Source organism: Clupea harengus, chromosome 11 (assembly GCF_900700415.2).
Source record: "Clupea harengus chromosome 11, Ch_v2.0.2, whole genome shotgun sequence".
Lineage (NCBI taxonomy): Eukaryota > Metazoa > Chordata > Actinopteri > Clupeiformes > Clupeidae > Clupea > Clupea harengus.
This window is the reverse complement of record NC_045162.1, coordinates 9,729,360-9,742,210: the sequence shown is the minus strand read 5'-3', so window position 1 is coordinate 9,742,210 and position 12,851 is coordinate 9,729,360. Positions and strand designations below refer to the sequence as shown.

The following is a 12,851-nucleotide window of genomic DNA, read 5'->3' as shown; positions in this document are numbered from 1 at the left end:
GGTCTTTTGTGTGCTCGCCTTACATATGTGTGTGAGGGAGTGATTGCCTCATTAAAATATTCCCTCCCACCCCTTCCCCTTGTTTATGCCTCTAAATATATTTTTACAGGAATGTACTTTCCATGTTGCATTCTATCTTAGGAATTACAGGCCTGATTCAGGCTACATTCAACTTCTTTTTTTCTTGGATTCAGTGACACTAACTTACGTCAGTTACTTTAGTTACTATCTACTTTCACACTAACACAACCTTTCGTCTTCCATATGTGTCTTTAGCATCCACTCTTCCCCTGCTTAAGACCTCTTATCTTCCAAATGGATGCGAACACAGAGGTAGAGTCAACAAAGACTGACTGTATAAAAGCCATTAGGGCTCTCCTCTGTCTGGTTTCCAGGTAATCAGAGCTCAAATCTAACAACAGTGATGGAGGTCAGCAATGGAACTAGCCCCCGAGAGATAGAGCTATAGTCTACCTCCCTCATGTTTATGTTATGTCCATTTGGTTCACTATCAAGTAAATGTGCGTTAATAACCGGTTTGATTCCCTTTCTCTCAAACACGGGAGGGACGATGAATCATCTTACTGATGTTCCAGAAATCTCTGAGACTGCTTGTGCCAACAATCCACCAGTTTCTGTGTCTAGACTAAACAAAACAAATCTCTCTTTTGAGTTGGCACTCCCCTAGAAACCTGCCTGAATCCATGGTGACCAAATATTTGTCTTTCTGGAAAATGCAGAACACCAACAAATAAAAAAAAAAAAAACGAAATAATAAAAAAAAAAACTAACTAACTTCAAACACGGTACTGTAATTATTTACATGTTTTGAGACACCTTTGACGCGTAAACACATTTGACATGTCCCTTATACATTTAACAGCGTGTGTGCACACCCCAGAATGCATTGTGCTACAAGCACCTTACTCTGGAGCGACAGGACTAAACTTGGTATGGTATGTTGTGGGTTTGCAGAGCCGTCTCAGCCACAGGGGGATTAAACTTAAACTTAAACCCCAAGTCATCTCATCCAAAGTCAAACACCTTTTTCACGGGGCCTTACGAACATGGTCTCATAAAAATGTATATTAATAAGATATAACACAGCTATAACAACCCGCCAGGCAGAATGGGCCGTTTCCACTAGCCGTTATTGTCCTCAAAATAGGGGACTTCGCATGTGATGTCTCCCTGATGCCATACTGAAGTTACCCTCTGTGTTTGTGTGGGTGCGGCAGGTCAGTTTCACTATCATGCTGAAGAGTAGTTTGAATTTGTGCCATTTGTGGATTAGGCTATCGATGTCACAAACTGTTTTTCTCAGGACTGAGATGGATTATCTTGGTCAGTGTTTAAAAACACTACCATTACAGTGTTATTCTACTCTAAATACTGCTTTTTTCCAGATATGAATATTCTGGAAATAAGTCTGACACCTAATGACAGACGTAATGCATGTGACTGTGCGGGGAAACTGAATGCTCAGAATGCAGAATGCGTTCCCAAAGGAATGACAGTGAGCACAGGGGAGTTTGTGAGAAACTGGGAGGTGGCGAAGTTCCAAGTGGAAGAATACTATGGCAAGACATTGAACATTTATTCAAACCTGTCTGATGGAGAAATGTGAAACTCTGACTTTAATCAAGTATGTTTGTGTGTTAATCATATGCCTTTGTGAGCTGAAACATGACGTTTCTAACTCTGTATGTGTGCTTAAAAGTATACCTTCTGTGTGTGCGTAAGCGAAGGCTAATAATAAGCAGTCCTTCTTTTCTGCCTTGCTGATGCATTATTTTGCAAAAAGCATAGCAAGATGACTGCGAATGTGGTTATCTTTGCTTACACACTGCTTTGGCATCGGATAAACGCTAACTTATTTGAATATAAACCTTGTGTGATGTGTTTATCTTTGCTTACACACTGCTTTGGCATCGGAGAAACGCTAACTTCTTTGAATATAAACCTTGTGTGATGTGTTTAACTTTGCTTCTCTCTTGTCTGCTGCAGTCTGGGAGTGAGCCCAGGCGCTCTCTCTCTCTCTCTCTCTCTTCCTCCAGGATGCGTGTGGGCCCGTGCCTCTCTCTTGTCTGCCAAGACATGAGTGAGCCCGACAAGCTTGTTGTTGCTGTTGAATACAATTATACTTAATTGTTATACACAACTCTGGAGTCCGAGGTAAACTTGAGTGTGAATTTTCACCTAACACTATCTGTAATTATATTTTAGATATCCATAACAGCATTATCTACATTATCTAGCATTGCAACATTATCTACAACTTTGACTGAACTAGTCAACACTTGTCCTAGTCGAGAAGAAGATATCCACAATGTCATTGTTCTAAATTAAGTTCACAAGTTCACCATCTGAATGCTTGATTTAGGGCGCTTGATAAGAGCATGTTTGGCTAAGTAGCCGGCCTCGGTCCTGGAATGCCAGAGTGGAGGCCACGTGTGCACGCTGCCCTTAGACACCCCAAGAGAGCAAGTTCCAAAAAGGCTGCTGCCAGAGGGAGAATCTACGATGGGACCAGAGCTTCATTGGCCATTTGGAGATCTGCCAGATTTGAACGGATGTAGGATTTGTAGTCTTGGGCATGACATTAAACTGCACCCAGGCAGATGGAGCTGGTGAGCGTGCATGACACATCAAGGTTAAAGGAAGGGAAACCCAGACTGAAAACGAACTGGTCCTCCAGGCTGGCTCGGGCGGGCTACAGGCCAATTGCCCTGTTCCCAGAAAAAAACCAGAAATGATTACTGAAACTGCAACTATTCAGAAGTGAGAAAAGGATGTGTGGGCATCTAAGGTCGACCGGCCAAGCATTTTGATTTGCTGCTCAGATAGGCCATTGTTTGCTGCTCAGAGAGGCCATTGTTGCGTGGTGCGTGTTGCTGCTTTTCTGAGTAGCGGTCTGACGGGGAGGCTGATTTTGTCACGGACATAGACGACACACGGACTTGCAGATCAGTGGACAGTTTATTATGTCAGTCACAGCAAGGGACAGGGGGAAACCGGAACAAAAGGCAAAAACGGTGGAGAAAACGCTCAGAAGATATACTGACATCTAGAAAAAACAAAAGATTAAACTCTAATAACAAAAAGTCTCCAGAGGTAATTCTAGCGAAAATGATAACTTGACTATGAACAAAACAGACTTTCAATTGCGGACAAAGGAACATTTAGCCCTGGGGCGCGGAACAAACTATGGCTATGATCGTTTACTTGCGTGCAAAGTGAATATGGAAATATGGAGCTTGTGTCGTCGTGCATGAAATCCTAATCGTGATATGAGACCAGACACCGGAGTGTGGCGAGTGAGAAGCTTAAATATGCCAGTGCCAGGTGTGTGTAGTTAGAATGCAGGTGACAACGAACGAGGTCCAGCTGGGGATGTCGTAGGCGGAGGGGGCGTGACAGGTGCCGGGTTCAGTGTAAACGTGACAGATTTAACCGTGAAGAACTTCCTGGAAATATTTGAACTTTCTATGACGCAAGTTTCGGATCTGGTTAGAGAATGTCATACACCGAGTGGGTTCCCTGGCCCGAGTGGGGTTGTGTCAGGATATCTTTACTCATGGTATGCCTCTTATCCAATCAGAAATGAATATATCGGTCCACTGGATCTATCTGTTGTATAAATTTGGTCGACTGAGTTCTGGACATAGAGATCAGAAGCCAAGTGTTTCACTCCAGAGAGAGCATAGAAGTAAGTAGACCATATTTAGAAAATAAATGACTTTAATTACATTGTTATATATATATATATATATACATAAATATTTACATAAATTGCGTGCAAATATAAAATACTGCAATGGAAAGGTGCTTTTGAGGCTAAGGTGAGGTAGGGAAGGCCGAGTGGCCCAATAACAAACTTTCAAAAGAGATTCAAAAGTCATTATGTCCATAAAGAAAAACTCAGCTGGCCATGGTAGCTTTCATAATGGCTTCTTGGACAGGCTGTGGTCCCACCCATTTTTCACCTGAGACACATAAGAAAAGCATGATCAGACAGAGACATAAGAAAAGCATGATCGGACAGAGACATTGAAAGTGTGAATAATGGGTACCATTTATGCTATATACTACAGCTAGGCAAACCATAGCAAATATAGATAATAGCTTGTTACAGTTAGCTACAATCATGTGATTAACATGATCAACTCATTTGGACATTACTGAAAACATAAATGCTTAATTAACAGTTAATGCTGGAAGGAGTGTGGAACTTACCGAGACAGTGAGCCATGATTTCAAATCTGTCTGATCCAAAGAAGATTTTGGCCTCTCCATCTACATGACAGACTGTCAAGGGAAACCCAAATCCCTGTGAGGACAAAGAGGAGGGACAAGAAAGAGATAATGTGAGGGGTGGTTTATCAAACAAGAACAATAACATTCAACTCTTATTTTAAGACTAGGTAATGCAGCATTAGTAGTATGTAATGTCATGCCAGTATGTAATGTCACTTAAATCATGTCCAATATCGAGATTGCAGAATTGAGATCAGATAAAATTCAAAATAAACTACAATGTTATACAGACAGAGAAAGACAAATTAAAGTGTAAAGGCACTAACCCCATAATCAAGGGCTTCTTGAGTAGTGTCCCGCAGTTTGTGCTTGATTGCACTATCCTGGGAGAGTTCAAGTAGTTCTTCTACCTTTTTGGCAGATAGTCCTGCCTGTCGACCCACCTATGGTGAGAAAAAGCATTTGGGTAAATCAACACATCAGATATAGGCACGCAGACTTGTACACACAACAAACACACAAGCACACTACAGATATGTGATATAGTGTCTGTGTATACAGTACCTCTGCGAGTGAAGCAAGCTGGGAGATGTCTTGGTCTTTACTCCAGATTCTCTTCCACAGCTCCCTGGACACCTTCTCCACCTTATCATCACCATCTGTCTCCATCTCCCCCACCGCCGTCACAAAGCGCATGGCTGCAAGAGAACCTGGCAGAGTGAAATGTTATGAATATAAGTGTAATATAGATGTAACAGCTTATAGATGTAGTATAGATGTAACAGCTTAATGATGGAGTATAGCTATAACAACAAATAACAAACTTTGACTTTGACTTTGACTGACTTTAACAGCTTATAGATGTAGTATACAACAGCTTATAGATGTAGTATAGATAAACAGCTTATAGATGTAGTATAGATAAACAGCTTATAGATGTAGTATAGATATAACAGCGTAGTGATGTGGATCTTTTGACTACTAAAAGTTCCTAAATCTGAGCGCTGAAACTGCATTGTAAGATTCTGCTCATACCTTTGGCCATCAAAGCGTGAACAGGCTGAGTAGGAGCTCTGAGGGGAACTGCAGCGTAGGAGCCCAGGCGGAGGAGATCCATCCCCATATAGTGGTACTTCCTCGGAACGTCGTCAGGACTCCTGTTACCTGTAACATACAGTGAGGTTGAGTGGGCCGATTAAAGTAGTATTTATTGTTACACTTTTGCTCGTAGCTTGATTGTTTTTTTCTTTGTACGTCGCTTTGGATAAAAGCGCCTGCTAAATGACTAAATGATTAATTTACATTGTGCCATTTCTAAGCTAAGTTTGCGATCAAACTTGGGAATCAAAGTCTGATGATTTAGGGAAACAAATTGCATCAGTTTACCTTTTTTAAGAAATCAAGCTAAACCTAAAGCTTAAACCAAATGTAAAACTTAAGATTCTGAGAGTTTTGCATACAACAAAATGTAAGACAGAGTGGATCTTGTTTTTTATCAGTTATATGTGCGAACATGTAATGAAATTGGCAGAAGTAATAAACCTTTGTGTTTTTTTGCAGAAGTAATACATCTTTGTGTTTTTGTGCAGAAGTAATAAATCTAAGTATTTTTTTGCAGAAGTAATAAATCTTTGTGTTGATTTGTAAAGGATTAGAGCTTTGCCTTACCGGAACCTCTGTAGACTCCACCCAGAAGAGCAGGTCGCAACTTCAGATTGATGTCCCATACGTTCCTGTACCGACAGAACACCTAAAAACACACAGCAAAATAAATCCTCTTTTACTTATACACATGAGTAACCTACAGTCTCCTACAGTTTTAAAGCATTCATGAAGAATGTGTAAGCAATTAAAAAACCACAGAAACACGTACCTCAAATGCCAGCCATGAGTAAGGTGATATGACATCATAAAAGAATTCCACCAGTTTCAGTTTGCTTGAACTTGACATCTAGGAGTAAATAGATGGGTAGTTAAGATAATGTGTGCTCTTCTGTCAGTCTTAGTCAGCACTCGTGAAGCAGAATTTTGAATTCATTGTTGCTAATTTATTGTATTCTTTGGTAAACCAGAAAGGAGAGCATTACAATAGTCTAGCCTGCTAGTTATAAAAAAAAGTGTGTTGCTTAGAGAGAAATGGCCTCACATTGGAGATATTCTTTATAAAATGTTGGATTGTGAAGAACCCAAGATGTAAGGAGTGATTTACTATGGCAAGGATGTCTTTGGACACAGATATATAAATAGTTTTTTAAAAGGAGGTTGGAATTGGGCCAAGGGAACACGTGGAGGGATTCAGCTCTGTTACTATTTTCCTGAGAGTTCCAGCAGGTTCTAAGAGTTCTAACCAGGTCAAAAACGTTCCAATTTGACATCACTCTGTTCACATAATAAAATAACAATGCCTTTGTTCTGCTGGCAGATACCAGATCTAATGTTGATTATTTTTATCTCTGAAGTAGCCAGCAAACTAATTTAGACAAACACATTTAGAACTTTTAAACCAAATCCTGGAGTTAGTTGTGGGGTTTAACAGAGAATCTATTGTACCAAACAGCAGTCTGGGATTGTGAATGTTGATGTTTATCGGATTTGAGAAATATGCTTGCCGTGATGTTCAAATTGCCCTATTGACATTTTTTCCACAGTCTCTTTTTAGTTCCATCTTTTTATTATTTTTCCAAGAGGCAGCCTTGGTTGTGGGAAATACTGGCAAGGAAAGCATAGTGTCAGCCTGCATTACGGATACTCCGAAGTGGCTTTGATCCTTTATCAGGTGCAGAGATACGACAGTCGCCCCTATTGCGGAGAGGGCTTGAGTGGCTTTCTTCAGTTCAATGACCAGGGGTCATTTTCGTACATCGAAATGTTTGTAATTCTCGATGGGGTAAAGAAATGCTTCACTGTTTATTTTAAAAAAAAATGACCAGAAGTTATAACCAACTAATAAAACATCATCTAATGCTGATATGCTTTGGGGATTAGTGAGTTGTTGATTGAAGTGTAATGATAGCCTAACTATTGATAAAGAGTCATTGTCTGCACTGTTGGTGTCAACAAAATCATATAGGCTACGCAAAAAATGTTTATCAGATAATCTGATGTTAATCAGATACAAGCACGACTTTTGGCTATATGCAATATTACGGTTTCACTTTAAGATCCGTCTTTACATGCGTAATTGCGAAATATAACCTGGTCAGCCGTTACGATGGCCATCAAAATTAGCTTTCAAAGTACAAACACACACACGACTATATAGCCTACAAATATATAAACTAACCAACAGAATATTACATGGACAAATATGTAACACATTGTTAAAAAACAATGGATTATAGATATAGTTAGTAATCTTACCATGGGGACGCTTCCAGGTCTAGGCTCTGTTGTGAATATGTCCTCAGAAATAGACTGCGAGCCATATTTATCATAGTATTTACATGACGTAATACGGAAATGTGTCTAGTCTAGTTTGTATACGTAGTCTACTCGTGACAGACCAACCCACGGAACAACCACGTCTTTTTTTTAAACCAGGATAAGGTCAGCCACTCCTGTTATTTTGGAAATAGCGTTGGCAGGGACACACCCCACCAAACGAAAACAAACTTCTGCGACTTGTTGCCATGCGCACAGGTTCCTTCATAGTATAGTGAAACAATGTATAACTGACCAATAACTGCAAATCTATACTTAATCAGGCAATAGAAAAGGTATTGAAGGAGTAGGATCAACGAGTTTTTCAGGACACAATGTCTTTGTTTTATTGCTGTATTTGTGTGTGTGTGTGTGTGTGTGTGTGTGTGTGTTTGTTCATGTGTGTATGTGTGAGTGAGAGAAAAAAAAACAGATTGAGTGGGTAAGCAACTCTGTAATTGAGAAATTAAGTGAGACAGGGAGAGAGAGAGAGAGAGAGAGAGAGAGACAGACAGAATGTCCTTGTGTGTGTGTGATTGAGAGAGGATTGTAAGTGAGGGTGTTTAGTGAACGTTCATTCTGACATCTGTTGTATTCAGGCTGAAGAACAGTCTGTGACGTTCGTCTATGTGAACTTGAAGCAGCCCTTGAGGTCAGCACAAAACCACAGTGGAAATAAGTCAAACATGATGTATTATGTGAAGTGACATGAGTTAATTTTAGAGCCCTCAGTTCTTGTTTATTACACTTCCTCCATCGCATAACATCAGTGACGTGCGGTGAGGTTCGTGGCTGGTGAGTTGTTTAAAACATAGACATGTATACATACAAGTTATTGTCTAATACCAGGACTTTTAAACAATCGTTTTTTTTATTATTGTGATAAGTTATACGGCTCAATACTCAACTGACTTGTTAACCGAACTTTTACATAGTCATACGACTAAACTCACAAGTGACTTGTTAACCTAACTTTTACGAAGCTATACGGCTAAACACACAACCGGAGACGGTTGTGACGGTGGTCAAACAGGGGACTGACAAACACTGCTAGGTGGTGGGCCGAAGCCTCGTATCTGTTCAACTTTGCATTTTAATTTAGGAGGACCTGCATTTCTAAAGTTGGGATGATTATATAATTTCTAACGATAAACCAGTTGTTGCCAGGACAGTTTCCCGTGGAGTTTGTCAAACCCATAGTGTAAAAGTTTGTTAAACTCGCCGGCTAACACAGTTGCCTACTAAATCAGTCGAACCAATAACACGATGTTATACTGGCGTAAGAAAATTATTAACCAATCAGATGCAGCCATATTGACACCCGTTTCACTGATTACTGGCTTCGGCCCTCATCCCCTGACCGCTCGTCCCTTGCTTTCTCCCGTCTATTTGAACAGGAGGACATGCGCAAATTCAGCGATTTTGATTATAAAAATGCTCGAAATGATTGGAATCATGCAGAAATTACACCTATACCACAGATTAGTAGAGAAATATGAATATGTATTGTTCTGCCCCCGCTTCAGTGTGTGTGGCTAGGTCCTGCTACATTAGCTCAGCAGATAGCTAACAGTTTTCCCAAGTGAAGGGATGAAGCTTTAAGTTCTTTTCAAAACTTTACTCAAGAAGCACTGTAAAACTAAGCAGACATACAGAATGCATCTTAGTAATCTTAATTAGTAACATTTGTCTATAAAAACAATCAATTGCGATATAACTCGTTAGCTCAATGCTAATTTACATGGGAAATTCCACAGACTTCATTTAGCGATTAGCATAAGCATATTCATATTCATAAAGCAAACAATTTAAACAAACTTCAGTTCACTACAAATGTATGTTTACAAGTAATAACTAATCAACTGCTATCAAGAAAACACTTACAGACAAACGCTTTTTGGCCATATACATATACAAAAATCGTCTGCTTAACTTTACCATGTATCATGTTGTGACCATGGAAACCCCGAAGGAACAATACCACTGTTCAGTTGGAATTTTACACCACTAGAGGGTGCTATTTCCCTGTACAAATAACGACAGAACAGCACACCTATACCACAGATTAGTAGAGAAATATGAATATTTATTTTATTTGATAATTCTTTTTTTTTTTTACTTTTCAGGATGACAGGCTCTGCCTCCCCTGCCCCCTCTGACCGCACGTCCCTGCATAACATGCTGACAAGTGTGAGAGGTGTGCACACGGAGCCTAAAATAGTCTAAAAAACGACGAAGACAGTCTCGTCTTCGTCAATATACAGGCAGACAAACAGATTTACAGTGACATTTACTGTCTCTAAACTAGCTCTGAGTTAAACCAGGCCTGGACTCAAGCTGTGACCGACCATTCAATTTTCACTGCGTCATTGTTCAAATTAATTGGAAATAGGCCTATTCAATTATAACTTGTTGAAATTATTCAGCCTGAGGATCACAATAACTCATTCGATGTTTTGGAAATGTCAGTGACATAATTTCATCCATGGTCTAACATGGCTATAAAGTTACATACTGTGTTGTTGCACTGACCAGGTGGTGGCAGCAAAGACCCATTCAGATCGGCAACATCTGTATCTGTGATGGTTATTTTATTGAACACTTGATGCAATTAAATTAAATTAAATTCAATTAAATTGGTCTCCGTCTACACGACAGTCTGTCAGAGGAAGACCAAACCGCTGAGAGGGCATCGAGGAGGGACAATAAAAAGATGTCTGAGGGGTGGTTTATCAAACAAGAACAATAACATTAATCTCCCTTTTAATACTAATTCATGCATCATAAATGCAAATTGACAAAAACAGGTCTACATTTGAGCATATAGATATTGCATAACTGAGCCCAGATAGAACAAGGATAATCTTGTGTCACACGTTCACACTCAGAGAAAAAGACAAAGTAACGTGTGTTTAAATACACTGACCCAATAATCTAGGGTTTCTTGGGTAGTTTTCCAAAATGTATCCCTGATTTCCTTACTCTGGAATAGTTCAAGTAGTTCTTCTACCTTCTTGGCAGACAGTCCTGCCTTAAGACCCACCTGTGGTGAGAGAGAGCAAGTGGCCAAATCGACACATCAGAATTAGTCAACGCAGAACAAACACCCACACAAACAGTTACACCATCCCAGATAAAGATATTGGATGAGTAATTGTCTGTGTAAATGCTGCACCTCTGTGAGTGAGGCAGGCTGGGGATGTCTTGGCCTTTACTCCAGATTCTCTTCCACAGCTCCCTGGACAACTTCTCCACCTTAGCATCACCATCTGTCTTCTCCTCCACCGCCGTCACAAAGGATGGCTGCACCCACAGATGTCTAAACTGTCATATCATTGGTTAAGAGTTGCTGGAAAATTTAGTCTGTTTTTGTCAAACTGTAGTGTCCACCTATATTAGTGATGCCTTAAACCATTAAGCTTTAAATGGAGTACAGACTTTATAAACAAATGATGCTGCCTGTCATTAAACATTCCACATATTCTGGAGATTTAACAGAAATGTATTTCACGTTTTTTTATGATTTTCTTAATGAAAAGTTTGTATAAACTGTGTGATTAAAGATTTTTTAAGAAAAAGTGTGAGTATTTGATTGTCACTTTTGAATAACAATTATATTGTCAGAGCAACAAGATGTGATTTGAAATAATGGGAATAGTGTAAATTCATGTCATTATTCTTTGAAAAAAAATATTCTGAGCTATCAGTGTAAGCAGACAAAAGATTATAGCTTGGCAGAAATATCACTGTATCTTAATAACATTAGTGACTTTAGTAACTGATGGAAATTAGGTAATGAGGAGAGTCTAGCAGAAAAGCTGTGGAACACCTGGAGTAAAATCAAACGTAACATCAAGTCTAATCCACTGTCATTCTCCTCTTCACTTTGTACTGGGGCTGTAAGACCAGACTTCTGCTGGCTTTTCAGAGACTGCTAACTATGGAAACATTCTAAAATAAGTGTTCTTTGAGAAATACTGAAACACAAAATGATCATTTAAGTGTGAGTTTTTTCTTACACTGCATTCAAAAACCAAGCTTGAGAGTTTGTCACAAATGAGCTCAACCAGAAAGCAGTAGACCTGCAAAGACTCACCACTAGAGGGCGCCCTGTCTTTATTCCTGTTCATTTTCTATCAGAGTAACTCTACTAGCCACAAGCTTGTCAAGATCTCAGCCAACCTCTCACTCTTGTTAAACTCAGACCCTACCCTATAGTCAAATACAGACATTAGCCACTGTCAGCCTGGTAGGCCTGCACCTGGTCACGGGGACCATGTTTAGAGAAATCTCCCTTAGCCTGTAGTGATTTCTGCCGTTGTTTCCTTATCAAAAGTAAATGTTTTGTATTTGGTCAAAGCTTAATCAAGAGAATCAAGATGTCTAAAACCCATCAGCAGAGTGTGAGTTATGCAATGACATTTTGGGGGGAAACAACTTCTTTGTCAGGGTGCACACAGACCCTGTCAATGTCAATGTGTCAAAGTAAACAAACATACCTTAGCCTTCTTTGAGAGGCTTTGTTATGGCTAAAAAAACCTATTGTTATTTACAAAACAGTATAGTTTTATTTAATTGTAAAGACATTGACATTGGACATTGGTTGCTTCTTTCTGTCCCTGAGGTTAGTGTGTTGATTTTGGTACTTCAGATCCCTAAAACATTTCTCATGGACTTCCTGCAAGCAGACAACTGGAGAAGGCATGTAGAGCTTACGCCACAGAAATCATCTCTTATTTTCAGTGCTAGCTTGCCTACTCAGTCATTTTTCTAGTTAAAGCCACTACATAACTACATTAACTACATAAGTAATGTATTAATTTAAGAATATTTTGTAGAAGATCGATTTTAAAAGTGCCATCAGTCTGTTCACTATAAAAAACACATTTAATATACTTTTGGGGAAATATGAAAAGGAGGGATTCAATTAGAGACCTTTGGAGGCCTACCCTACGCTGTACTGAAAGACAAAGACTTTAAGACATGCTCTTTGGTTTTCTATCTTTGGTTTTTGACCATGGCTAAATTATTGTCTTTTGGACAGACCCTTGTCAAAATAAATTCCAGGTAAGTCCACGTGAAATAGATAGATGTGGATGTGGAGACTGGGTACCACTATCTCATTTCCTGTGTTTGGCATGTATGGATTATTTTACAAACATTTTGGAATACCT

The 12,851-nt window shown here is 39.5% G+C and overlaps 1 protein-coding gene across 1 annotated transcript; it reads right to left on the bottom strand.

Moving 5' to 3' along the window:
* Positions 1–3,723: 3,723 nt before the first annotated feature.
* On the bottom strand, positions 3,724–7,831 carry LOC105901641 (glutathione S-transferase kappa 1-like). The gene is made up of 8 exons (XM_012829124.3): positions 7,618–7,831; positions 6,131–6,208; positions 5,926–6,007; positions 5,293–5,421; positions 4,822–4,967; positions 4,584–4,700; positions 4,237–4,330; positions 3,724–3,986 (listed from the first exon to the last, which is right to left on the bottom strand). Exons 1-8 carry the CDS (start codon positions 7,618–7,620, stop codon positions 3,922–3,924), a joined length of 714 nt encoding a protein of 237 aa, XP_012684578.2. The 5' UTR covers positions 7,621–7,831; the 3' UTR covers positions 3,724–3,921.
* Between the last annotated feature and the right edge of the window lie 5,020 nt (positions 7,832–12,851).